Below are 25,068 nucleotides of genomic sequence, written 5' to 3' on the forward strand. Positions count from 1 at the left end.
CATTTTGGCCTTGCTCTAATGGTTTTAGAGATCTATGCTTGCCGATGTCTGGAAGTACAAATCTCATAGCCTCTTGTTAGTCCTCTTTTTCATTCTTACTTGGTTTTGTGTTTAGATGGCTGTTCTTTATAGTTTATGTCCTGGTATGAACTTGAGAAATGAAGTAATCTTGTGATTTTCTCCATTATATATTTTATATGTCATTTGATTACGTCATTATTTAATTGTTTTCTTTTTTTTCATTATTCTTTGCTAGTGTTTTCTTGTTCATTAAAGTGGAACTAACATAATGGGATGAGTGTTGTTTTATTTCATTGTATATAAGATACTATAACAGCAATTCCATTAAATGATAAGTATCTTCTATTGTTTTGTTTCATTTTTCCTTGTCCCATACACTGACAAAGCTTTTTAGGTGTTCAGTGGTCCAGGCATAGAAATTTGTCCAAATTTTGGGATCCTGCTTTGAGAAATAATGAATAATGTGAGGGTAGGAGAGGCATGCATCAATAATAACATAAGACAAAAAATAGCTTTAATGAACATTGTCATATGCAAGACGACAAAAATACTGAGTTTTTGGCACAAATCAAGGGAAGAGCACAGATAAATCAAAACAAAAACCTTCTCCATTTGCAACTAGTTTTGTTCCCATACATCAGACATGGTCTCACATTGGACCAACTATAGGTTGTGCCAACTATAAACAGTAGAATTAAATCAATTCACTTCTTTTTACGGTTTAAGAAACTTCGACCCCTCCATCGTCCAGTTTTTCCACGAACAGAATTTTTGTTGGCATTACTTCCATCTTCAGTTGGCTTGTGCACATCATGTAGAGCAGAATAAAGAAGATCTGCATCCTGACTGTTCAGAGTTAGTTCAGCAAGCTGCTCTTTAGAAAGAGTTAGGAGATGTGAAAGAGATTGTCCTTTTCTCAACACATAATGAATATTTTTTGTATTCACACCAGGCAGCTTCAACATAAAATCCTTCAGAAACGAAAAATTAGTTAATTCAAAACTGTGATAATAGCATTTGGATTCTGCTTTAGAACTAGGCATGTTTTACCTGAATGGCAATGTTGTATTTTTCAGCAAACTCGTCATCTCCACTTGCAACTTCTGCACCAATCATGGCAGCCTGGGTTGCATTAGGCTGCTCTCGGCCCTCCTAATAATTAAAAATTTTACAAAGTAAAGTCTTTTATTCATGATAAATTTCATTTTCCTGAGATTATTTAGTTTTTCATCACCTTCAGCTCTTCAAAAAGCTGTGCTGTTGCATATGGGCTTGGCGACCACACTAGACGCAACCGGGGAAAATGCATTGTCAGCAGAATCAATTTGGATGAAATGTCACTGGCAGATACATCATTACTTAAATAGTAACGGCCCTGTAAAACAATGAAGTTAAAAGACGCAAATTCAAATGCATATGAATTTAAGTACAAAACACGAACTTCTGTCCAGACATACTTGAAGAGCAAATGGTTTCTTATGATCAAATTCAATTAGAAGCATGGGCTTCGAATAATGTCGTGTCATGGCTGTAGCTTGGGTGAAAAGACGGCCATTGTTAAGAGATCCAATCAAATCACTGACACTTTTGCGTTCAACACAAATTTCAGGTGTAAGGATGTAGTCTCCAACCTTGAGATGTGATAAAAAACAGAATAATTAAACTATAAACTGTCAAAGAATATGCACTCCAGCAATAAAAACCGAATACTTTAACACCTTACATTTATGGTGACAGGTTCAATTTCAATGCCTCGACGATGTATCAAAGCTGGCAGCTCACTTCTGAATTCTCTCATATCCACAATAATTGTTGGAGTGCTCGAGGGAGCCTTAGGAATGCCACCTTTACGAGTGTTAACGTTTGGTAGTCCAGCTGCCGCAGATGCAGATTGACCAACATCACGTCGCAATTCAGCACAGTCTCCCGACTTGCCATCCTGATCAGCTTGTACCACCATAGTCTGCCAATGCAAAGCCATCTCAAAGTAGTCTGCATTTCAGTTCTATTGCAATCAAAATCACATTATTTTGTCAAACCTTACCGCCTTCTCCTTGATTAAATACTCAAATGCTTCCTTCTCCTGTCTCAATGTTGTTAGATAAGCCTGCTCCTCTACAGAGCCTCCATACATGAGGAAATAAACTGTTAAATCAACTCCAGGTGTAGAACTTTGAAAGACCTAAAATAAGAGGGGTCCATCACTATTCACTAGCCAAACATGACACAGTAAAATTTTAATGAAAATTGTACGTACCTCCAGTTGTCTCACTGCAGCTAAATCTGCATCATACATAACAACAGTATGAGGTTGGATCTGTTCTAAAGTTCGTGTTAAAGCTAAGGGATCTCCGTCTTTTTTAAATGATTGAATGGTAATTATTGGTAACATGCATTCTGACTGACTCGGAGGTAAATTATCCACCTGAAGGGAAGAAAAGGAGAAAAAAAAAATTTAGGTTGCTGCTGACTTTGGAATGGTATGAATAACAAAACAGCAAAATTTAAATAGCATTCAGCTAACATCAGATTGTTCTTCAAAATAGGACATGTTTTCTAAACTCTCTTTCCCACTATCCTCATTGGATGGATTCTGTTGAGTCATAGTAAGGCAATAACTGTCCCGAATATCTTCATCTTCATGGTCCTCTGGGAATCCAAAGGCATCATGGTTGAATTCTTCCATAACTTCTTCATTCAATTCAGCATCTGGATCATCTGGATCCATACTTTTTCTTTTTTTGTTTCCAGTGTCTCCAGCTAAACCAAACTGAGCTGTAACTGCGGGTGTGCGATGGCGTGTGGCTCTTCTGTACAATGATTGCAGCATTAGCTTGGACCCTTTGGTTAGATACTGAAAATGAACATTGACACAGAATAATGTTTACTAACACAAAAGTCAGAATAACACTTTAATGTCATGCTGAGAATAAACATCAATACCTCTTTTATTTGATTTCCAGTGCGTGTATCCTCCACTAAAACAAGAATGTGGTTCACACCATGTGGAGCATCAGAAGGATTTAACTCTTTAAGCTTTGTCTGAACTTCTCCCAGTATCTCAGACAAAGCAACCCATTTAGGAGAGTGCTCAGGATCAATGTCTGATTCATTTGCTGCTGGTTTAGTGCCCACAACTCTCTGTCTGGCAAGAAGAAATAGATCCTCTGCTGGATCAAGCAGAAGCCAACCAGAGCTTCTCCGAGCATACTCAGTACTCCTTAGAGAGGTGACTAAAGTATTAAAAGTGACACTATCGTATTGGGTCAGACACCTGCAGAAAAGACACCCATCAATGGGCAGGATGAACATAGCAGTATATTATGGTCAAAGTGACTATTTTATACTCAATATCCTATTAAATATGTAACCAATCAAAACAAATTTCTTTGAACAGTTACATACCTCAGCACAGATCTCAATGTTTTGATATCGGCTACAAGTTGCCGAGTTTTGGCACTTAACTGGTTCCATATGGGATCTAACTGATACTGAAGCAGCTTATGAAAAGACTTGGATATAGCATTTTCAACAGTTAGATCATCTGTATCCAGCTGTGGACACAACAATATAAATAACATATTCTCATACTCAGTTACAAAAAATTTAACAGATACTAACTTACAGTTGGATTAACTCTCTTCATTTCCTTGACGCAGAAGCTCATAAGATCCAAGACACAATTTTGAAGGCGCTGCATGGGGCTTGTCATGCCAACATGGAGTTCTACAACTGAAACCTACAAGACACATAATTGTTGCATGGTGCACTGAATATGACCAAGAATAACTTACTCACAAAAATGGAAATTATACCTTTTTTAAGCTTGCTGCCACCACTGCATGAAATCGAGGCCATAAGTACAAATTTTTAACAAACAATGTTTTCATGATGCGCTCAACTTGAGCAAAGCCTACAGTGAAGGATTGAGCTGAGCTTGAAAAGGCTTTCACAAATCCTTTCTGTAAAAAGAGAGAAAAAAAAGACGTTCTCAATACTTTTTTTTTAATTTTCAGATTTTGGGTTGATACGTCTTACTGAGGAGTGTCCTTCATAACACAATGAATAAATCAGTATTTTGAAATAACAACATGCCTTATTCTTTTGCCTGTATAATCGAACAGCAAATGCTTCTTGACAGGACTCTAGAATGGCATGAGCACGACAGACCAAAACCCCTGTCACATTTTCAACTGGCACTCTATTTTTTAACAAGTCAACCACCAAAATTCTGGCAGACATAAATAAAACACCTCCCTGAAGATATATGGTCTCTCTGAAAGAAAAGTGATAAAGTAAGAAACCAAAGATTCAAGTAAATACAACTACTAGTACTGCAAGTACAACAGACATGATGCATCTACCTTTCATTTGCATTTGTTTCATTGTTGATTATTCGAGGAAGTGGACTAATACCTTGCGTCTCAAGCTGCTTGATGAAATATTCCTCTTCTTGAGCTTGAGTACCAAGAACCAAAACCAAATTCCCTGGGTCACACCAAACCTTCAGCAGACTTATAAGGACTGAATGCAATCCCAAACCCCTGTGTTAACAGTTTCACAGTGTCAATAAGATTAATGTTGTACAAGAAACAGACATTTTTATGACAGCGATACAAACCTAGCTGCAACAACAAGTCCATCTTCATGTAACACATCAAGAAATATTTGGTTTTCATAAGGCAGCATGGTGTCAGAGAACAAGCACCTCGAGCAAGATGCTGATTACAGGCCAAATCAAGGCCCACAAAGCTGAAACTTCACCTTCCTCACCCTTTAGGCAAACAAGTAAAACCAATGCTTTAACATAAATAGAATAGGGTGAAAGTAGGACTAAAAGATTAAAAATATACCTCTCCTTCTCCAAGATCTACTCCGTCAACTTCTCTGGAATGCTTCAAATCAGAATACTGTGATCTCGCAGATTCTGAGTGACCTTCCCGATCTTCAAGTTGACTTTCTTCTATATCTACAAAACTATTGTCTCTGGTAAAAAAGTCTCCCTCAATATCGTCTTCATTACTGTATGATGCCTCTAAAAGATATGAACTTACATCATGAGATGTATGTCCATATACACCTATACCAATAGGCCGTTTGTACCTAAGTAGACCAATTCATTAACAACTGCTCAAACAGAACAAATAATGTCGTAAAAGCACAGTAGATTCAATAAATACTTACGATGCTGGTATGTGTACAGTGTCTACTCCACACGTGACAGCTTGTAAGCAATGCGAGTCCAGCTCATAAGTAGGTTTTGCTATATATTGTGAAATGTACAAGTCCGCATCACCTGAGCTGCAAAACCAACAATAATGACGAATTAAAAGGTGTGGGTAACTCAGGGTACATTCGCTAAACAAAGTTTCCAAATTTTGTAATTCTATCATAGAACCCCAAAACCTGGAAGTTTGCAGACCCTGAGAAAAACTAAGGCAAAAGCAAGTTAACTTAAGAGAGATTCATACCGAGAGTATAAATTCAAAGTAATAGGGCCTTCGAACATTAATATGTAATATGTGAACTGTCCACGGCTGACTTCACCAGAGACTGAGTGCAGAAGTTGTCCACCATGAACAAGAGAAATTGATACCTGATTGAGGTTTGAAAAGATTCTGCTTAAAACCAGAGCACCGTAAATAGTAATATGGTAGAAAATTCAACTAATTGGAGATATAACGCAATGGAACTTACAATGCACAAGAGTACTAACACAATAAACTTCATTCTTCATGACACTGAAGAAAATACCGCAATGGCACAAACAGGATCTGAAACGAAGGACACAAGGCATTAGTGAAGAACAGTACGGTAAGTTTGACAGGTGTAGCGAATAAAACGGTCTGCAGTCCCTCCCATGTTTAACTTCATCACCCTCCAGTAGTTCAACTGAGGTACTATCATAACACAGCTGACATAACATGTCAGAAGAAGGGGGTTACAAACAAACATTTAGGAAATGTGCCTGTTTTAATTGATAAGAGCAAGCATGACAAAACTGTCATTATCTGCTAGGTATGACTCTGAAAATGGTGTTGATAGAAGAGATGTCATAACCACATACAAATGATAAGTGCGAAATGTTACCTCTAGAAATACACACGTTTGATACTTACAATTTTTTTCAGTATTGAGAGGAAACACACTTTCTGGACAGGACATGAATTTGAACGCCACCCAATTTTTTATCAAAATCGTACTTACCCGTTCAAAATATTAGCAGCTTTAAATGCAGCCAACTGATATCGTGTTAATAATGCTTGGTGTCGACACTATTTGCAGGACAGCGGTAGTAAACATGGCGTTGTAGTCTGCGCTTCATAATAAAAATATTTATCTTATTTAAAGTTTTCGTAACCAATAAAAATGCTGTGGTGAAAATTTATTTCTGACATTGCCGCTGCTTCAAACAGATTGCGAGAATGGGGACCGAAGTGCAAGTGGCCAATATTTTGAATGACTTCATGGTAAGAGTACTACCGGCGAAATTCTTAACCAAAATATTTGTTTAGACTGCATTTACTCAATTAAAATTTCATTCATTATGGAGACGTTACAGTTCTTTCTCACTAACCCATGGTTTTATTTCACTTGCATGCGTGGATTTCTAAACTTGTGTTTTTATTCAAGCGGACTGAGGCACTAGAGGAGGGCTTGAGCTGCTTCCTAGTTCAAAGACCAGAAACAGACAGAATGGTTTCTTTGAAAAGTGAACTGAGTGGTATTCTTTCTGGGCTTCCTCAAAAAGATCAAGAGGCAGGAGTCAAGCAATACTTAAGCATTGCTTCAGTAATGACAAACTCTACCCGGCTTCAGCTTTTGTTGAAGGTTCTTCACGATCTTGTTCAGAAAAAAGTACTCCAAGCTCTGTAAGTTGACCTTAACACATTTGACTCTGTTCATGTCACTTGTAAGCCTTTACCTCACAATAAATATTTGTTTATAGGGTGGTATGTGACTGCATCTTGAGCTCTGAGAAACTTACCTACAAAAACAGTGTCTTCTGGATTGAAAGTTTTAATCTGATCAGAAAAATTGTTGGGAGTGTTGATTACAAGGGAATTCGAGATGTCATGAAAGCAAGTATTTCTTGTCTTTAAATCAATATATTTTGCTGGTGTTGGTAGGCGAGACCTCCTGAAACTAAAGCAAGTCTAACTTCTGCCTAGATATGCCGAGAGAAATTTGGGACATTACCTGTCAGACTGACCCCTTCAGTCATGCCACAAGTGAAAGCTTTGGAGAGCGTTCTGGAACTCCTATTTGATCGCAGTGCCTGTTTGTTGCCAGCTTACCTTTTGCTCAATGAAGTTATTAAAGTTTATCCAGATGGGAAGAACTGCCCTCACTGGGTAAGAAACATAAAACTTTTTTTAATAACCAAAAAATATTTGGGATCTAATTAAAAAACAAAAGGGCTCTAAACATTCCATACTTTTGTTTTGCTTTTCAGAAACTAGCTCCACTTATGTCTAATTTGATAGAGACTTTCAGACCAACAGCACAGATGATTTCCATCATTGGTCAATGGAAAATGTTACCTGTCGTCCCTGGTGTGGCTGTTTCAGAGCAGTATGCTCTCCCATGGAAGTTAGATTCAACCACCTTGAAACTACCTCTGATGGGATTGCTTCCATATGATCCTCATTTACTTGAGCCACAGACTGCACTTTTGCATCGAGTCTTGGACCAACCATATAGCAGAGACATGGTGTGCACAATGCTGGGGTTACAACGTCAGGTAATTATTGCAGTATTTCAGAATTTTCCTTTAAAATTTGTTGACCACATGGAGAAATTTTTTCGCCTGCTCTCAACTTTTATAGAAGCAACGCTGTGTGGCTCTGGAAAATCAACTTGTTGAGTTAATCATGGTGTCTATGGAAAGAACAGAGACTGAAATTCATGCAGAGGAAGGCTCTCATTGGAAATGGCTTCACTTGTCTTCACAAATTATATTTTTTGTCTTGTCTCATTATGCTAACTTCAACACTTTGTGTCAAAGTCTTCATGACAGGGTAAGAATTTTTAAAAGATCAAATTAAAATAAAAAATTTAAATAAATCAATTGACCTTTATAAAAACAAGAATAAAAAATTCTCTCATAACAGCTTGCTGTCAGAACTGATTTGAGAAAAGGGAGAGATCACTTGATGTTTGTGATGCTACAGTTTGTCACTGGGGCAATACAGAAGAACCCTGTAAGTTCTCTTTTGTACACCACTTCTCGGTGTGTATCACATATTTTCTGTATTTCAACTACCATTCTAATTTTTAAAAATTTTCTTTTGTCCTCTCTTTAAAAAAATTTAGTTGAGTCAGTTCTTATGCCTCCTTAAACTATATGATCTTCTATATCCTGAAAAAGAACCTCTACCAGTCCCAGATATTAATGATTGCTTGTGCACTCATCAAATGGCTGCTTGTTGCATTTGGATCCACTTTTTCATAAAGGCTGATGATGAAAAAACAAGTCTACATCGGCCCATACCCCCTGCTTTGCGCGGTCAGCATAGGTAAGTCTTTTTAGATTGGCTATTGAGTCCTTTCATTTTTATTTTTTTTCATACTTCGACTAATACTGTGTTTGTCCTTCATCTTTAGTTTCATCCAGCATTTGCTACCTTTGAAATTGGTCCTGACTAAAGGTTGTGACTTCAGACTGGCTCTTTTGTGCAATGCTTTTTCAAATCACAAGGAACACTTCACTCGTCCGATGGCTTCTCTAGTTGATTCAATCAAACATCCCAATAATTCAAATCCGTCTCATCCAGCACCACCACCTGTCCCACTGTCAATGAGTATGCTAGATGCTATGACAACACATTGTAAAATGACATTGATACACCACATTGTCAACCACATTGTGAAGGCTGCCAAAACAAATATGCCTCTGCCTCCAGCTCTTGTTGAGACATACAGTCGTTTGTTGGTTTACACTGAAATAGAATCATTAGGTGTAAAAGGATTTATGAGTGATGTCCTTCACACTGTAGTGAAATCTCACTCTTGGGGTATTCTGTATACCTTACTGGAAATGTCCAGCTATAGAATGCATCACATACAAGCACATTATCGTGTCCAGCTTCTATCCCATTTACATAATTTAGCTGGTGCACCACAAACCAATCAAACTCAGCTCCATTCATGGTGAGTACCAAATAACTCCAATTTTATCTAAGGTCTGAAAATTTTTTTCACGGACTGATTCAACAATTATTTTTGTCGCAGCATGGAAAGTACAGCTCTCCGTTTGATTACTGGCCTAGGGAGCAGAGAAGTACAGCCAGAGTTGTCTCGATTCTCAAATGAACCCAAGAAGCTTGTTTCTGCAGAATCAGAAGAACTTAACCGAGCATTAGTGTTGACTCTAGCTCGGTCCATGCACATCACTGGAACTGGCACTGACATGAGTCAAAATGTGTGGTTCAAAGACCTTCTTAACACCATAATGCAGAACACACCTCATACATGGGCAAAGCATACTTTGGAATACTTCCCACCTGTTCTAAAGGACTTTTTCGAACAAAACCGCATGCAAACAGAAAGTCAGGTCTCATTGAAGAAAGCAGTTGATGAGGAGTATCGAAATTGGGCTTCAATGAACAATGAAAACGACATTATCACTCATTTCTCTGAGCCTGGAACACCACCTCTTTTCCTTTGTCTTCTTTGGAAGGTGAGTAAAATAGTTGGTAAAATGTCTTTCAAGGATAGGATGAGTTTGAAACTTTTTCAATTCATCTGTGTGTTTTTTTTTCTTAGGTCATATTAGAGACAGACAGAGTCAACCCTATTGCTTACAAAATATTGGAAAGAATCGGAGCCAGATCTCTCTCCAATCATCTTCGCAAATTTTGTGAATATTTTGTCAATGAACTTAGTGCAAGCTCTACTAGTGGTATGCAACAGATTCACGTAAATAAGTGTGTGGATGCTGTGAACCGGATGATCTGGAAATATAACATCATTACCATTGATCGCCTGGTGCTGTGTTTGTCAATGAGACCTCATGAAGGCACAATGTCCTATTATATCATCCAGATTCTACTCTTGAAGGACAAAGAATTTCGCACAAGAGTTCAAGAATTTGTTCGAGATAATTCTCCTGAACATTGGAAGCTATCCAACTGGTATGCTAACTCTTTTAATGAGATATCTATTAATTGGTTCAAAATTACTTCATGAATATAGCAACAATGAATTTTACTCCTGATTTGTCTTTGTTTCTCTCTTCTCTGTTTGGGAATACAGGTATGAAAAGCATTTAGCGTTTCACAGAAAATATCCAGAAAATTTTGCCTCAGAAGGAACAAACGATCAGTCACAGTCTGGTGGGACTATAAATCAATACTCTCTTCCTGTTTACTTTGGAAACGTGTGCTTAAGATTTTTACCTGTAAGTTCAAGTTTTTAAAAATATTATTTGGAAAAAGATCCGTATTTTGTTTAAGTTTTTACATGAAACAACTTTTCTTTCTCTTGTGTCAGGTTTTTGACTACCTGATTCACCGCTATCTTGAAATGCCCTCTGTCAACAAGTCTCTTGAATCGGTCTTGGAACACCTTGGGTGTTTGTACAAATTTCATGGTAAGTGTGAGCGCTAAACATTTGTTTCATAGATTTATAATGCAAGTCATCAATGTTTGTATGGATGAAAGTAAATTTATTATTGATACCATTTTTCTTTGACATTTGCAGATCGTCCTGTAACATACTTGTATAATACCCTTCACTACTATGAAATGAAAGTTCGAGATAGGCCAAGTCTAAAACGCCGCTTGGTCCTAGCAGTCCTTGGGTCTTCACTGGAAAGCAAACCCCTTGGCTTTGGCTTAAGTGAGAAAGCTCAGCTGTACATGCAAGAATCAGCAGAAAATTTTAATCCAGAGCTGAATTATTACATGTGGCTCATTCAACGAATATGTGATAGTATCCTTTGGCATATCATCCTTGTAACCACTGGTTTTGGTTTACTTCGTTATTAAGTTCCAATGTACCAGGACTTTCCTTATCAATAATGCAGCAATGTCGGGAAAGACTCAGCTTCATACAGACTGGCGGTTTAATGAATTCCCCAACTCAGCATCACATGTTTTATATATTACATGTGTAGAGCTAATGGCTCTTCCAATGTCTCCCTCAGTTGTAGGAAACAGCTTGCTTGATGTTGTTACTAAGGGGTAAATTATCGTAACATTTTGTTGTTGAGTTAATGTGCTTTACTTGAAATTAAGGAAATTTTTTCTTACAGGTATACTGTGATTCCACCCCAGCAAATAATGAACTGGATAAATGCCATAGGACTAGTGATGGCAGCACTGCCAAATGCTTACTGGCAGGCTCTTAATGAACGATTGGTTTCAATTATGAATTGCCAACAAATGATGCACTGGCCCTATCGCAATTCACCATTTCAAATGTTTAATTTTCAAGACACACATGATTCCATGCTTGAAAACAAGTTTTCCTATGTACTTGCATTAGCCCATTCCGTTTGGCATCATGCTGGGTGCGGACAAATAGCTCTATTACCACAGTAAGTTTTATCTCATTCTCACTTCGCTTTATAATTTCAACTCAAGTATTCTAATCATGTTTCTAACAAAAAATTCCCATAGGTTAGTGAGAGAGAATCTTTATCCCATCATTCGCACAGAAGAGCAGCTTCTCTTCTTATGTCACCTGATTGGGCCTTTCTTCCAACGATTTAACAATGACTACAGTGTCCATCTCATAACAGAATTAACTACTGTTTTATATGAATCAATAGAACAAGTTGATAGAAGTGTTTCCGAATTTCATCACATGGACATAATATGTGACCTGCTTTACCACATAAAATATATGCATGTGGGGGATGCAATCAAATCTGAACTATTAACTATTGTCAAAAGATTGCGTCCGCAACTACAGATGAGACTTCGATTTTTAGTCCGTCTTTCTCTAGACGAAATAAAGGGGTATTAACTTTCTTTTGCATTTGTACATTAGTAGTAGAGTAATTTGAATATAATGTAAATAATGAAATTTATGGTATACCTTTTTAAATTTTATTTTGTTTTTATTTCTTTTTAAAGTGCTGGCTAAATAATTTTTTAATGTAAAATGTTGCCTGTTAAGCATTGTCCCCTTATTGGTCTCTGTGTTTCTGAACGATGATGTCAGTTCATTTCTTATCATCAGGTAGATGGTTATTTATATATTTATCAACTCTTTTATTTGTGTGGAAGACCTGTGATGTAAATACTGTCTGCTATTATGTGTCTTCTATGCAATACAATTTTTAGTGATTAAATAAATGTGAACTGAATGAGGCTGGACACTTTCTATACTATCGAATCGGTATTGTACTAACCAGATGGCCACTAGCAGCAAAGTAAAGGTAACAGTAGTGAACAGTGAACAAACTAATATTGTGCAATTGTAGACACTACTATATACAAAACTGAAGCAGGGAGAATAATAGAATGAATTGTTTGAAATAAATAAGACAATATCATATTTGTATGAAAGGGAGCATACATTTAAAAAAAAGAAACAGATACTTCCTCGCTGCCTATAAACAAAGCAAAATAAGCAATGCACTTACAAACAAGTTCTAAAGTTTTGTTTTTCTTTGCACTAGGAAATTATGAACATCACACAATCTTGATAAAATACAATTGTAGAGCCTAATCAATTTACAGACAATTAAAAAAGTACTTACAAAAATTATAAGTAACAAAGATTTAAGTCAAAGACATATTACAATTCTGGAAACTCAGCACTCTGCCACTAAATTCACTTGATCATTCATTATCATGCCTTATTTCAAAACTACTCAAGTGTAAATTCTTGACCTTGATCAGGATCTCCATCAGCATTGTCAACCATTTGATCCCACATAACTTGGACCATTTCAACAGTTCCGTCATCATTTACTCGTGCAACATTGCCCACAGAACCAGGAGGTAACTGGCCAACTTCTTCTCCTGACATATCAACCACATGAACATATACATTTCCATCCTCAGAACCTTCAATGTGTTCGCCCGTTGTCTCATCTGTGATTGGCATCATGCACATAGTTTCACCCTCGACGCCTTCAACACCCTGCATGACCATGCCTGAAACTTCTATTGTCATCTGCAAAAGGTAAATTGTTAAGTAAATTTCAAGATTAAGCTGAGAGGGAGGAGAGTAAATTTAAGGTCAGATAAAGTGAAAACAAGAAAACAGACTTACAGCATCATTGTTATCACCATCAGTCAAGGCTCTTAGTTGGCCATCCTCTCCCTGAGTCATTACAATTGAGGTTGTTCCATCATCATTTTGGGACTGTGAGACTGTTGCTAAGACCATTCCATTGTTACTGTCAATATGATTCCGCGACGGCTCACTCATATTATTTATTTCAGCGGCTATCATTTCCACAGTTTCAGCTTCACCAGAATCCAAATTTTCCAATTTGGACATACCATTGTTTTCATGTACATCAACTTCATTGCCAGATTCAGTTTTAAACCGCTTTATAACTTGCTTCTCATTTTCTCCTGACTCTTCTTGTCCAGCAGGACTCGGATCTTTCTTTTTATGTTGTTGTCGGACATGATGAACCAAGAAAGCATTATAATCAGTAGTGTATTTGCACTTGTTGCACTGCATCCATGTGTCAGATTTTGAGTTCTTCTTGTGATCACTGCTATTGCCTTCCCCATCACTCTCTCCATCAGTACTCATGGCTTTTCTCTTCCGATTCTAATAATAATGTGGAAAGTTAGTAAAAATTTACAAATTTGAATAATTAGCAAATAAAATACAGAACGAATGCCTTTGCTCACCATTTCTTGTTTGTGTTCTCTTGCTGCAAACAGGACAAACACCAATGTTTACATTAACAGTGCTCATGGAAACAAATACACTGTACAGGAATAATTGAGATGGTAGACAGAGCATTTACCTGGATTTGCTGAAGGAGTAATTTGGGGTGGTGGAGCTGGAGCACCAGTAGGTTTACTGTTGACAAGTTCTCCTTCTTCTAATGCATACTTCTTTTCTAGGAACCGTAAAACTACTCCACGCACAGAACCCATTTCAGTTTCCAAGCGATCAAGTGTGTTAATAAGAGTAGCACAACCACGACAAATTATATCATCCTCTGATATGACAACCATGTACCTAAAGAAAATGTTTACTTAGTTTGAATAGGTGTTTAATTTTCAAGCAGCATTTCAAATACTGTATTCACAATTAACATAGGAACTAGATATTTATATTTTTTCCAAAACTGACTTACCTTTCACCAACTAACTGTCCTAGCTTTTCAATGAGCCTGACTTTCGTACTTTGAGTGCGACATGTTGCTAGCGTGTAGTATCGACCAGAAACTGCGACATCGCAAACGAAGCAGTGGAGATCCTGACCAGGCAGAACTGTTCCAGCGTGTGCCACTGCAGCTGTCATTTTACCTAAAAGAAAAAGATACAAAGGGTAAAGTAAACAGATATTAAAACAGAACATGACCACGATAACAAAAACGAAATGTGACTGTCAATACAAAAATTGGATATAAAAAGCATAATGCAAAGCTCCGGCTCTCGAAAGAAACGAAGAATTGAAATAGAAATTAATTTTAAAGGCACTACAGTGTTGACTGGTGAAAAAACATATCAATTGCGGGCATACTATAGATATATGAAGGAAATAAACAATCAGCTCAGTGTGCACTAAATATCATAGAGACATGGCAGGTTAGCTTATCCTCTAGGCAGTATAATACGAAAGAGGGCAAAATAATAAAAGGGTTTCACAAAGTATTGCCACTCTAAGACCGTACCTTTCTTAAACTAGAAGTTTAAAAAACAAAGCTTCAAAATTTTCAAATGCCGCGTTTGTGTCGGCTTGTCGAAAGTGACGACGCTCCGCCTTCACTGAGACGTAACTTTCTGACTGGAAACTACTTGATTCTTCTGCTTATCTTCACATATTTTCTGAAAAAACTAAAAAAGACTTCTCTTCTAGTTCATCCATTCAAAACTCCAATGAAATTGCTAATCTGGGTTTTCAAAAGACAGATCTTTTAATTGAAAACGTAAAAATAATGATAGACGTTCGTCGTGGGTCGTGGACAGCCGAGGACAGCGGTTTCGCAGCGTCTGCGACGCCCGTCTGCTCGAGCTCCGACGCCGTCCAGTACGCCGTGCGGAAAATCTAAACAAAACCGATGGATCTGGGCTGAGCGTACTTATCTAATTTTCTGTTCAATGACTCAACAGTGTTGCGCTTGAGACTACGTACACAAGATCAAGAAAAGTAAGTTTAGCTTTGCAAAGTATCTCTCCGTTCCTTCGGAAAGTGAAATATAGGCAATGGGACACAACACTTGCGAGCGCAGTGTTGGCTCTCGACCCGGGCCTGAATGGGGGAAAAAATAGGATTTGTGAGGTAAAGCGGGCAAGTCAGTTCCTCACTCTTAATTTTGTATTTTATGTGAGCACATACCTAATTTGAAATATCTATTTCAACATCAGGCTCATCGGCGTTTTCAGAAATCAGAAAATTATCATTGCTTAGTGCTACTCGGTCAGCCGCATAACCTCAACTCTAGGAAAGTGTTTGGTTGTTGTCACATCCTCATCAAATTTTGAGCAAGAAACTGCTTTCTCTTTTTCATATTTTCATATGTATAGTTTGGTACTTCCCGTTTACATTTTTTTCCTTTCTTGTGACCAAACGTTAACCTAAGTTTCAAGTATTAGAGGTTGGAACCGAGATAATTTTGTGTTGAATTCTGTTTATTTTATATTTCTGTTTCTTCACTTAATTCCAGCTACCCAATTCCAGCTATCCTTAATATCTTTTCCTCTTTTCAGTGTCACGTTGATGATGTTCTATATGAGGCTTAGCAATGAAACGGTGTATTCTGGGTATACAGGTAAGCAACACCAGATTGTTTTCGTATCAAATCAGAAAAAAGCTCACTCTGGTGAGCTGATATCTTTTTGGCGCTTTAATTTTTTGTTCACTCTCTCTGTTTTATTTTTCAATTTTGAATTCTATGTTGTTAAAGAAAAGTTTCTCTTCTGTTTCAGAAATATTTATTTAAAATGTTATGAAGCTGCTCTGGGCATTGAAATTGAGATAAAAATTGAAAATGTCCTCAGGGGAGCACTTGCTGATGAGCAAAGAAGCAGGCGAAAGTAAGGACAATGTCAGTGAAGAACATATGGACTATGAAGACACATCATTTTCTGAGGGAACCTCACAGGGTCAAGATGACTCACAAGAAAGTCAAGAGACATCTCTAATGATACCTCAAGGTAACCTGATAATTAATGATGGCCAAGAAGAGAATGAGGACCAGGACATCCCAGAAGACGAACAGATGGGATATGAGGACACTTCCTATGTGGAAGGTGCCCCTGTTCCAGCCTGTGCCGACAATGAAAATTCAGAAGCTGGCCGTGCTACTTGCATTACAGAAATGCCACGAAATGATGGTATTTCTGTAATTGCAAACACAGCAGAAGCAGAGGCTTATTTGTCCGGGGCTGTAATTCGTGAGGCAGGTACCATAGGGTCCACCACTGAACTCTCTTTAAATTCAGAGGATGTTCAGGCCTTAAATGAAGTTTCAGAAAATGAGGAACATCATTCCTTGGTTCCCTACTCCTCAGAAGATAGTGCAGGCATGGATACAGCTGATGATGAAACAAATGCTGAGACTGAGGTTAATCTTGAAGCTGATGTAAATGCTGAGCATGAGTTAGGTGCTGAAGTTAACTTGATTTCGCAAGGTGATGTGAATGTTGAATATGAAACACAAATAAATACTGAAGATGAGGCAAATATTCAGTCTGAAGAAAACATTGAATATGAAAATGAGGCCGAAACTATAGCCGAGGAGAACATTTCATATGAGGCAAGTGCCGAACAAGATGTTAGCACAGAAACTGAAGAGAATTCTCTAAATCAGCACCTAGTGGAACAAGAGATGGAAGCCGAACCAGCAGCCGAAGAATCTGAAACTGATTTTGCTCCTGAAGGAATGGTTGAAAATGCAGAGAGTGTAAGTGAAGCAGAAGCTTTTGAGACTTATGACGAAGAAGGAAATAATGCTTCAAATGTGTATGATGTTCAGGAACCACAGTTAATCAAAAGCACCGAAGGGGAGACAAGCATTATTCTAGAGGGTGTTGCTAAAGAAGGTGACTTGGAATTGTGCAGTGTACCTGACGGTCAAGTTTTAGCTCTTGAAAATGAGGATTCTGGTATGCCAGAAGAACAAGAGTTACCTCAAGAAAATGAGGATTCTACTGTACATGCCATTCAAGAAATAATCCATGAAACTGATTCTATTGAAGGTCAAGGACCCCTAAGTGAAGACACTGCCTTACTAGATAGTCAACATCTATCTCAAGAAAATGATGATTCTGTTCCACACGATGGTCAAGAACTACCCCAAGAAAGTGATGATTCTGCCCTACCAGGAGGTCATGAATTACCCCAGGAAATTGATTCTGTCCTACCAGAAGGTCAAGAATCACCCCAGGAAAACGATGATTCTATCCTCTCAGAAGGTCAAGAATTACCCCAGGAAGATTATGAACCTGTCATGCTAGAAGATCAAGAATCAACTCAGGAAACTGAAGATCCTTGTGATGAAGAATTGCCTCTGGAGAATGAAGATTCCAGTACATTATCAACAGCAGAAGCAGGAGAGGAAGCAGTTGACCAGTCCAATGAGGATGCAGTACAAAATGCAGTAGATGACAATGCGGAACTAGTGGAGGATATGCAGGATGCGGAGGATGATGGTGAAGGGGAGGAATACGTAGGCGAAGAAGAGGAGTTTGAAGACGGTGATGAAATGGCAGAGGAAGTTGAAGTGGAAATAGAAGATTGCTCAGATCCTGAAATGGAATCTGAGGGTGGAGTCACATACATCATCAGTGAAGGCATGATTGTTGTGGAAGAGAATGAAAGTTCAGAAGCTTACCAAACCGCTGATAATGGTATAATATTAGCTTTATCTTTAGAAATTGTTGTCTGTTTGATTATCCTTAGCAAGTGTTCTAATTGAATTTCTTGTTTCCAGGTGCTGCCATTGAAGAAGAGGAAGACTCAGTTGTGCCAAAGACAACTCGAATTGTGATTAAAGTTCCATCTTCTAAAAGTGTAAATGACACCATTTTATGTAGTGAAGAAATGGGAACTGAAGTTGTGAAACAAGAAGGTCAGTCGTTGATATTGCAGGAACTAGGAGATGTATCTAATGCTAGTCATTCTGAACAACCGACTATTAATGAGGTTGAACCAATTAATATGAAAGAAACTGAATCTATGGGAGATTCGAATGAAGTTCTAGCTGAAGAGGATTTGCCTCTTGAACCAACTGGAGAAATTGATGGTACAACCAATGAAGGTGATCTTGGAACACCTGCACCCTCTTCACTCCAAGAGGTAGATCCAGAAAATCCGGCAGGAAAGGAAGACACTCAGCCTGCTGAGTTCGATTGTGGTGTGGATACTGCAGTACAACAAGAGACTGAATTAGTGGCAACTGATGAGTCTATTTCACCAAATATGTTAGAAGAAAGTCAGTGCGAAAAAGCTGTAACAAATGAAGAGGTCGCTGCTCAAAGTAATGAAAGTCTAGACGTAATTGCCACTTCTTCAGTGTCAAGTAAAACTAATGCAAAGAATCAATATGAAAAGATTGATGATATTGAAGAAGCGGCACCCAAGAATTCAAAACCTAAAGGAATCTCAACAAAGTCAGAACAAAAACAAGTTAATTCAGCTCATTTAAAATCTGCTGAGAAGACAATTGGAAAGACTCCAAGTAAACCATTATCTGCCCATGCACCCTCTAAAAGTGAATCCAAAGGTTCTAAACCTTCCAGTAATAATAAGAGTCATTTACCTCATGAAAAGGAGCCTAGCGAATCTGTAAAAAAGAGACAACCGGATAGTGGTGATTCAGTGAAGCGTTCTTCTAAGCACACTCATGGTTCAGCTCATAAACACAAGAGTCAGAATGAAACCAAAACCTCTACCTCTGTAAAGACCATCAGTAACACTGAAACTGCGGCTAAAGAAGAACATTCATCTAAAGGGGACTCTGCAAAGAAGCATGTTGAAGGAAAGGATCGTTCCTTACACAATGAGAGTACCCACAGTTCTAAAAACGTAAAGCAGCCTCTGACTTCATCCCACCGGACACGTTCTAGCTCAAGCACTCCCAAAGAGTCTTCTAGTAGGGACAAACGAAGTGCTCACAAAGAAGAAGGAGCAGCAAAGAAATCAAATAATGCAGTATCTCGTTCAGATGATTCTTTGAGTTCCAGTAAATCGAATTCAGACTCTAAAGTATCTCTTCGTAGTAGTAGATCTCGCAAATCACACTCTGATGCTGCTAATGAAGTGCAAGATCCACCCACTGTCAAAAAGGAGAAAGCCAAAACCTCCACTGAGACACCTCAAAAACCACGCCAGAGTGAACGAGTGTCAAAGGCTACAGAAAAAGCACTTGCTTCAGGCCTGATATCAAGGCGCTCAAGAACAACAGCAGGAGATAGTGCAACAAACAACAGCGAAAGGCCTTCTGACTCATTATCTGAAGATCAGGCTCCATCCCAACGGCGTGGAAAGAGGAAAGCTGATTCCTCTCCTCCCCCTGCACAGGAGGAGACTCCTTCTTCTAAGAGAAGAGTTACCAGAAGTGGGGAAGGTTCACAGTCCAGCGACAGTCCAGCTCAGAGTTTGAGATCGGTCAGAAAGAATAAAACACTAAAGAGGAAAGGGTCTACTGGTGATTCGTAAGTATTTTTTTCTTACTTTACCAGCTAGACTTAAGGCTTGGACAACAATTTGATTTTACTGTTTTTTTTCTTAGACCTCCTTCAAAACATGCTCACAAAGAAGATCCTAAAGACAAAGCTACAGATGAATTCATTGCTAATATTCCAAATATGTGTCGCATTTGTGGATCAAAGAACGATAATCTGATCAATGTCTTTGGACCAGAGGGACAAACCATGAAGCTGTCAGAAAAAGTTCATAACATTTTGCCAATCAAGGTTTGTTTTAATCTACTATTAAATCTTCCTCCTGTTTGCAGAGGGCAATTAATTTCCCTATAATCTAATTGTACTTAAACTTTGCATTTCTCTTTGAAATTCCAGATGCGCCAAGAAGAACCTCTTCCTTCTGGGGTATGCCATTCTTGTGTTGTTACACTCATTGCTTGTGAAAAACTTGTTGAGAAATGTACCAGCATTGACAAGAGGCTTCGTTCTCACTATAACTGCCATGAAGAAAAACCAGTTAAAGAAAACATCCAACCTGTCAAAGAGATTCAGCCTGAGACACTCCCAAAGAGTTCTGTTGAATTGTCGAAGGCAGAAAAGTCTGTGAAAAGTGATGTGGCCCCAACATCTAAATCAGCTGAGCTGTCCTCCTCCAAAAAGGATGAGGCGCCTTCCACAACACATTCCTCAAAGGTCAACAATGCCACTAGATCTTCCTCTCGAGTTTCTGCTAAGAAGCAGTTGGAAAGTTCTCAGAAGCCAATTGTTAACCCTCCAGAACCTGAAACAAAGACAACTACTGCACAAGAAGTAAGTAAACCACCTGTGGTTAGCAAAGCAAATGTTGCCTCTAGTCCAGAAACCGAAGATGCCCCTCCTGTCTTAGAGGCTGAGCCACCTCAATCACATTTGCCTCCTACCAACCAAGAACCAGCTGCCCAACCACCAGTTCTTGTTCCACAGCCAGGCAAGCCATTGCCTGAGTTAGTGCCTATTCCTGCTGACGATTCCGGAAGCATGAAACGGTTTGGTAATACTTATCGAGCCCGCATGAAGCCTGGTCAGTGGGAAAAAATTGAAAGAGGTCTGGAGGCCATTCATGGTGAATCACATGATGAAGATGAAGAAAATACTGAAACAAAATCATCGCAAGCAGAAGAATTCCACATTGTTGATCTTGATATGAATGTAGAAGAAGTTCAAGAGACCCCAGCCACACCGCAGAAAAATGCCAGTTCCCAACCAGAATTTCATGTGGAGATACCATCAGAGGCAATTGAAGAAGAGACTACTGCACAACAATCTAGTCCAAAGAGTGTCATAGACAGCATCCTTGTTGATTGGAGTGGTGATGAAGATGATGTAGTTCCAGAAAAATCTGCCCAAAATGCCTCTGCAGTTAGTTCAGGACAACGGGCTGTAAGTGCTGGAAAAGATAAGGACAGTGTGAATGGATCTTCTCGACAAAAGCCTATTCAACGCGTTTCAAAAGCGCCATGCCTCTTTGGTGAAGATGAGGAAGGAGATGCTGCATCTACTATCAAGTTAAAACCTGAACCAGCACCATCACCTGCCCCCGCCCCCACCCCTGTTCCTGATACAGTGGTCATCAAGCAAGAGTCATTTTGGCCTGAACCAGCACCTGGAACTTCCACAACCTCAACTAGTGAGAAACCCTCTAGTGATGTTCCATGGAAGTGTTTTGTTTGTGGTAAACGAGGAAAGTCTTTGCCGAAATTCCTTGAACATAAAAAGCTGCATTTGAATGACCGCAAACTTGTGAGCTGTCCTAAATGCAGTGAAAGTTTTAGTAATATGGCTCTCTTGAAATCTCACATGAAATCATCCCATGGAGATGATGAGGAAGATGATGTTGTTGCAGAACAACAACAGAGACAGACACGTCGCAGGTCCAACAAACAACAAAGTCATATTGTGGATGTGGACCTCGCGCCTGCCACTGATGGACTGTACCATTGCAGCTTATGCCAGAGTGCATTCACAAACATTGAAAGTCTGTGCCAACACAAGTTAACTCACCAGAAAGGTGTAGAACCTGAAGTACGTTCTGACAAGTACAAGTGCACTTACTGCCGAAAGACTTTCTATGAGCACAAAGAGTTCCAAACCCACTTGGCTTCTCATCAAACTGGACCAAATTTGGGCATGTTCCAATGTGGTAAATGTGATATGAAAATGGTTAATCAAAAGGAGTTCATTGAGCATATTGAGTCTCATAATTCTGAGGATAGTTTTCAATGTGACCATTGCGATAAAGTTTTTGATACAAAGCATAAACTCAGAAGTCATCGCAGCACTGTTCATAAATCAACAGCATATGCCTGTCATTTATGTGACAAAGTTTGTCAAAAGAGGTGTGTTATTTTTCTTTGAAGCAATTCCCTTTATTATCAATTGTAAGGGAAACTAATTTTTTTAATACTTAACATTTTGTTTCAGGATAACACTTATTGAGCATTTGCGGAAACACACAGGTGATAATCCATTTGCTTGCCCTGTGTGTAATAAAAGATTCAATCGACTCGCAAACTACAAGGCTCATATGACCATTCATGAAAACGCTCGCCGATATGAATGTCCTTACTGTGGGAAACGTTTCAATCGACAAAGTATCCAGCAGCGGCATATTAAAACCCACACTAGTGAGCAATCACGAAAGCATAGATGCAGAGTATGCAACCTTACATTTGGATTGGTGAGTACAAAGGCCTAGTCTAGTGCCTTCTGGGCTCAAAGATTTAATTTATATTATGTTTGATACATTGTGAATTGGTATTGAAAATTGACTATCCCACAGGCTACAGAAATGTTCACTCATCGAAGACTGCATACTCGAGATGAAGTTGAGCGTGCCACATGGGAAGACGAGAAGCTAAGATTGGCCCTGACATCATTTCCATGTAAAGTCTGTCAGCTTCCTTTTAATACAGTTGAGGAAGTCTTAGCGCACATGCCGTCACATACTGATGATGAACGAGACATTGCTGCAAAATTAAAGAATCCACGTCTTGAATGTGACATTTGTGGTAAAGTTCTTAACAGTAAAAGAACATTCAATGCTCACCGGTCATCTCATATTGATGGGAAACCATATGTTTGTAAGATCTGTTCAAAGGGATACGCCACATCAACAGGTCTCAATTACCACATGCTTTCTCATACCGGAGAAAGACCTTTCCCCTGTACATTCTGCAATAAGGGGTATAAAAATAGCACTGATTTGAAGGTTCACATGCGTCAGCATACTGGTGAATTCCCGTACAAGTGTAATCTATGTAACAAAGCCTTCCGTTCAGCATCCAGTCTTCAGAAGCATGGTTTCGTACATACGGAGAATAGACCTTTCAAGTGTCAATACTGCAACATGTCATTCAAGCGAGAAAGCACGAAGCACAACCATGAGCGCATTCACACCAATGATCGCCGCTTTAAATGCAAAGTGTGTTCACGTACTTTCATTCAAAAAGGAGCTTGTGATGCCCATGAAAGGTTGCACTTCCGCGGTGGCACGCAGGTATTCATGACTGTGGAAGAAGGAGCAGCTGCACAGAGGCTAGACTCCAGAAATGTGGAAGGGGCATCTGGTTCAAAAACAGACAAACATGATCTCTTTGATGATTTTGAAGAAGAAGATTTTGATGAAGACGATGAAGATGATGAAGATGAGTACATCATTTATGAAGATGATAGTGTTGAAGATGGGGATAATGATGACAGGGATGAGGAAGAAATGGCTGAATCAGAGAAGAACGTTCTCGTTGATCCTTTGAGAAACGATGAAGGCATTTCAAAGAGTCCTTACGATGAGTCTAAATCTAGCAATGGTGTAGATCTCCCTGTGACGAGCATTACTCCAGTACCAGTCACTTTATCAGGCGACTCTATTCCGAACATTGGTGACAATTCTGTTCATATTACTATACTTTAACATAAGTATCCTCTACCAATTGTTAAAATGCCAGCCAAGAGTGCTTTGACTAATGTCTCAAACTAGTTTGAAAACAATAAATGGGAAAATGTGAAGACATGTGCTATTTGATCAGCTTCGTGCCTCCCAAAAAATTGAGGGTAGTTATTGTGTGTATGTTTTCGTGTGTTTGTGTGTGTTGTTTGTTATGCATTGAACTATGGAACTGCATTTTTTCCATGTAAGTACTGCGGTATACTTCTCTGTGTATAGTTTGCGCGATTTTATAGAGCTGTCAAAAAATAGGCTTTATCTTAACTGAAAAATATTTTTATTTTGTATTGAATGTGTATAGAAATTCAATATGTCAGAAGAGTAACTAGCAATGGTGTCACTCATGGTAGTTTAACTCATGTTTGGCACTCTTGCTTTTTCTTTCAGTATAGACGTACATATTTTGTACAATGTGTGTATTTTAGGTAATTGCAAGTCATAGCTGTACTAGAAATGTAATCCTCTTTTTATAACTGAAGCGTGAAAGAAAAATCATTGTACAGTTCTGAGTCATAAATACAGACACATAATCTTAAGTATGAAGTGTAGTTGGAGAGAGGATGTTGCTTTATTCTCTAGACTGCCTTAGCATACAATTTTAATTGTAGAGGTTGGGCCATTGATTCAAAGGAGAGTTTCTTTTTACTTTCATTTAATGAATGCTTAGATTTTTAGGGGGATGCAGTGCTTCGTGATATATCTCATTTGTTTGTGTTCTGTTATTTTTACATGCAGTGAGTTTCGGTGACACATGCAACATGCCTCTCACTAGCTTAGACAATTAGTTCTTAAATCATTTGTTCATGCCTATAAATGTGTGCTAGATAGACAATTTACTGGTCACCTGGTCATGCACTGATAATGTTTTGGTTTTCTTAACTTGTACATACTTTTGGTGTTCTCATATGACTTTGTTTCCTCAATCAACTTCAAAGATTATTTCATAATTTTAGTTATTATGGTATATAAATCACTATGTGCAATAAAATAGCTGATGATTAAATTTTAGTTCTAACTCTTACTCTATCTTATGTTTCTGCACTTTTCCCTCTGAGGGAGATAGAAGTATGACATAATTGACCACCTTGAATTACATGTTATGTTTTAACTTTCCTGTATCTTCAATAACAAAGATGGCATGACAATTGACAATGAGTTTACAGACTACAGAAGAATCCTTGTTACTGACCATTTGATGTTTTATCAGTTATGTAACAAATATAATTTGAAATAAGAGTATCTGTGTTCATTATTTTATTATACCTTAT

At 38.4% G+C, this 25,068-nt stretch overlaps 4 protein-coding genes across 6 annotated transcripts; 2 read left to right on the forward strand and 2 right to left on the reverse strand.

Moving 5' to 3' along the window:
* Nucleotides 1-513: 513 nt before the first annotated feature.
* On the reverse strand, nt 514-6,304 carry LOC117640464 (DNA repair endonuclease XPF). 2 transcript variants are annotated; one of them, XM_034376979.1, is made up of 20 exons: nt 6,229-6,304; nt 5,719-5,795; nt 5,493-5,617; nt 5,206-5,322; nt 5,000-5,124; nt 4,643-4,742; nt 4,386-4,565; nt 4,117-4,297; nt 3,837-3,983; nt 3,647-3,760; nt 3,427-3,575; nt 2,965-3,295; nt 2,546-2,875; nt 2,279-2,446; nt 2,066-2,203; nt 1,745-1,984; nt 1,479-1,652; nt 1,256-1,396; nt 1,072-1,173; nt 514-992 (listed from the first exon to the last, which is right to left on the reverse strand). In XM_034376979.1, exons 2-20 carry the CDS (start codon nt 5,749-5,751, stop codon nt 726-728), a joined length of 3,162 nt encoding a protein of 1,053 aa, XP_034232870.1. In that variant the 5' UTR covers nt 5,752-5,795; nt 6,229-6,304; the 3' UTR covers nt 514-725. The 2 variants fall into 2 exon arrangements, with proteins under 2 accessions (XP_034232870.1, XP_034232869.1); XM_034376978.1 differs by lacking the exons at nt 5,206-5,322; nt 5,493-5,617; nt 5,719-5,795; nt 6,229-6,304 and having other exon boundaries at nt 4,643-4,795; nt 4,875-5,016.
* LOC117640460 (mediator of RNA polymerase II transcription subunit 23) lies at nt 6,296-12,341 on the forward strand. Its single transcript, XM_034376965.1, has 17 exons — nt 6,296-6,491; nt 6,655-6,893; nt 6,971-7,103; nt 7,194-7,376; nt 7,478-7,765; nt 7,851-8,042; nt 8,136-8,225; nt 8,338-8,540; nt 8,629-9,174; nt 9,256-9,703; nt 9,790-10,157; nt 10,279-10,423; nt 10,516-10,615; nt 10,727-10,957; nt 11,052-11,208; nt 11,280-11,564; nt 11,647-12,341. The coding sequence occupies exons 1-17, from the start codon at nt 6,447-6,449 to the stop codon at nt 11,993-11,995; spliced, it is 4,002 nt and encodes a 1,333-aa protein (XP_034232856.1). The 5' UTR covers nt 6,296-6,446; the 3' UTR covers nt 11,996-12,341.
* A 183-nt stretch (nt 12,342-12,524) lies between these two features.
* On the reverse strand, nt 12,525-15,070 carry LOC117640469. The gene is made up of 6 exons (XM_034376988.1): nt 14,844-15,070; nt 14,304-14,475; nt 13,968-14,185; nt 13,849-13,871; nt 13,253-13,765; nt 12,525-13,153 (listed from the first exon to the last, which is right to left on the reverse strand). Exons 2-6 carry the CDS (start codon nt 14,468-14,470, stop codon nt 12,845-12,847), a joined length of 1,230 nt encoding a protein of 409 aa, XP_034232879.1. The 5' UTR covers nt 14,471-14,475; nt 14,844-15,070; the 3' UTR covers nt 12,525-12,844.
* Nucleotides 15,071-15,165: 95 nt separating this feature from the next.
* Nucleotides 15,166-25,039, forward strand: LOC117640458. Of its 2 annotated transcripts, none has more exons than XM_034376963.1 (8): nt 15,166-15,319; nt 15,880-15,941; nt 16,099-18,021; nt 18,105-19,827; nt 19,905-20,088; nt 20,194-22,193; nt 22,279-22,534; nt 22,637-25,039. In XM_034376963.1, exons 3-8 carry the CDS (start codon nt 16,161-16,163, stop codon nt 23,765-23,767), a joined length of 7,155 nt encoding a protein of 2,384 aa, XP_034232854.1. In that variant the 5' UTR covers nt 15,166-15,319; nt 15,880-15,941; nt 16,099-16,160; the 3' UTR covers nt 23,768-25,039. The 2 variants fall into 2 exon arrangements, with proteins under 2 accessions (XP_034232854.1, XP_034232855.1); XM_034376964.1 differs by lacking the exon at nt 15,166-15,319 and adding an exon at nt 15,400-15,451.
* Nucleotides 25,040-25,068: the final 29 nt, after the last annotated feature.

The sequence above is a fragment of the Thrips palmi genome, unplaced genomic scaffold (genome assembly GCF_012932325.1).
Source record: "Thrips palmi isolate BJ-2018 unplaced genomic scaffold, TpBJ-2018v1 HiC_scaffold_12, whole genome shotgun sequence".
Classification (NCBI taxonomy): Eukaryota; Metazoa; Arthropoda; class Insecta; order Thysanoptera; family Thripidae; genus Thrips; species Thrips palmi.